At 48.7% G+C, this 2,513-nt stretch overlaps 1 protein-coding gene across 1 annotated transcript; it reads right to left on the bottom strand.

The window, feature by feature from the left end:
- Nucleotides 1-232: 232 nt before the first annotated feature.
- Nucleotides 233-1,442, bottom strand: LOC120655810 (chaperone protein DnaJ-like). Its single transcript, XM_039933778.1, has one exon. The coding sequence runs from the start codon at nucleotides 1,107-1,109 to the stop codon at nucleotides 792-794; it is 318 nt and encodes a 105-aa protein (XP_039789712.1). The 5' UTR covers nucleotides 1,110-1,442; the 3' UTR covers nucleotides 233-791.
- Between the last annotated feature and the right edge of the window lie 1,071 nt (nucleotides 1,443-2,513).

Here is a 2,513-nt window from a genome sequence, read left to right as displayed (position 1 = left end):
GATATAAGATGTTCAAACACAAAGCAAATAAAAGCAATTTTCTCACGCAAACCAAATCTGATATATATGGTCTTATTCTACAATTAGAATAGATTTAACAAGCATAACGTTATATTGATGCTCCAAAGGAAAGAAAAAGGAAGCTTCAACAATCAGCAGCAACAAACACAACGCCATAAATATAAAAGAGAATTAGATCCATAGCTAGTAGAGAACCATATGCAAAGGGCAATCAACCAACCGAGCACCACTAAGTCAATAACAAATTAATAAGAAGGGCATCCAAGAAAAGGGCACTCACAACAAATCTCGGTCTAGCTAGTAAATCATGTGTATGTGCGCGCATATATATATATATATATATATATATATATATATATATATATATATATTAACGAATAATCCAAGCATATATTACATCCACCACCATAACTACAACTTTGCCAGAAAAACTGTTCTTCATCTCTTGTGCCCTCTGTCTACTCTCAATCATGCATGTTCGTTCTCGGGTAGATCTCCAAACTTTTTCCCCCTCTTTTTTCTTTCTTCCTTCCCTTGTGTTGCGCAATTTGCAAATTACTAACAACATCAACACAAGTATGCTCAATTACTACAAGTCTTGATGAAGCAGAGAGACATATACATACAACATCTCATCCACACGATCGAATGGACGTATATTTCCATACTAGCTAGCGGAGTTTTTCGCTTGCGCCTCGAGCGCAAAGAACGAGCTATAATCATCGATCCATGGATATGGACATATACCTAATCAATCGATCGACCGACCGTCAGTTGTAGCCGGCCGGCGGCGGCGGCTTCTGGTGCTGGACGGTGAGCCGCGCGGGGAGCGGCCTTCCCGTGCCGGACCCGCCGCAGCTGCGGCAGGGCATCCTGCCCGAGCCGGCGCAGGTCCGGCAGCCGGAGTCGCCGTCGGACCAGCGGTTGCACAGGCACTCGACCCGGCCGGAGCCGCCGCACGTGGCGCAGCGCGGGCGCGCGTCCCACCTGGACGCCGCCGGGAGCCCGTCCCCCAGCGACCGGTTCGCCATCGCCAGGCCCGCCAGCATGCCGAGCCCCGCCGACGCGATCACCACCGGCGCCACCATCCTCGATTGAATCTCAAACTGTCCGGAGCTTCGGTTCTGCTTGGATTTGGGATGGGATGGAATTGAATGGAACTATGGAAGAAGGGAGGGAGAGGAAGAGGAGTGTTCTCCTTGGCTTCCTTTCGGTATAGACGACGACGCGACGCGCTATAGCTGCCAGCTTGTGGAGAGGAAAAGATTTGGGGGCCGTGTGTGGCGGCGGTTGTTTGGCCGGAGGCGGCGGCGATTCTGTGTAGGAGAAGGGGGCTACGACGGCGGGGGGACGAGGGGCCGTGCGGCGTCTTATAGGATTTTTCCGGTGGTCTCGTGAAGGAGGCTGCGTTGCGTGCCGGCTGCTGGGCGCCGGGTTGGGTGGTGATTTTGGAGGCTAGCGAAGCGGGGGAGGCGTGTCCGCATTGTTACCTTGCCTTGCCCGCTTGGCTTGCGCGCGTCCTGCCGCCCGCCTGCGGTGCCGGTGAGTGGTGAGTGACCTCTGTGCTGCGCTGCGCGGCTGGAGATGTGTTGCCGTTCCGTGCATGCATGTGCGCTACAGCCAGCGAGATGCCGTGGCTGGCTGGCTGGATTTTTTTCTTGGTTATCTCTCCTTTCATTTTCGCCACGTGACTGAAGTTCTATTTTGCTTTTATTTAGGCTTTCTCGCTTCTGTGAATTATTGCCTCACGGTACGTACTTTGCATCAGAGCTAGGGTGTCTACACTACTTAAAAAACAAGGCTTAGGTCCACTCCAAAAGTACCAGTCTGGAGATAAACCGATACCTATGTTAGCATAGGTACCGGTTCATCTCCATACCGGTACTTTTGGAGTTGATGAAATTTATGAATGAGCCTTAGAAACCGGTTGGTATTATCAACCGGTATCTAAGGCTCTCCATAGGTACCAGGTGGTAACTTTTATATTAGTATCGGGTGGTACCACCAACCGGTACCTATAGACGAGCCTTATATACCGGTTGGTGTTACCAACCGGTACCTTAGGAGTCTTAGGTACCTGTTGGTGTTACCAAGTAGTACCTTAGGCTTATTCATAGGTTATTTTAAAAGAAAAATATCTCCTTCTCAATTAGAACCATTGTGTAGCTGAGATGGTAAAGAAGGAATGCGCGAGAGGAATGCGCGAGACTAGAGGTCGCGAGTTCAAATCCTACTCGGTAACAAAGGCTCGCTTTCGGGTTACTGGTTCAAAAAAACGGTACCAAAGAACATATGCAACCGGTGCCTTAAGGCAGTTTTCTAGTAGTGCTAATTATCTCTGGACTTCTAGGATCCTGCAAATTTAGGGCCTTTCTTGACTCATTATTCCTGCCACGGTCGTCGGGACTTTTTGCTTACATTGTGCGATCATTTTTTTTATTTATTGGATTTAACTCAATCTTCGAAAATACTTATAGAGATAAAATTTCTAT

Source organism: Panicum virgatum, chromosome 1N (genome assembly GCF_016808335.1).
Source record: "Panicum virgatum strain AP13 chromosome 1N, P.virgatum_v5, whole genome shotgun sequence".
Classification (NCBI taxonomy): Eukaryota; Viridiplantae; Streptophyta; class Magnoliopsida; order Poales; family Poaceae; genus Panicum; species Panicum virgatum.
The sequence above is the reverse complement of the archived record's forward strand: the minus strand, read 5'-3'. Positions and strand labels throughout refer to the sequence as shown.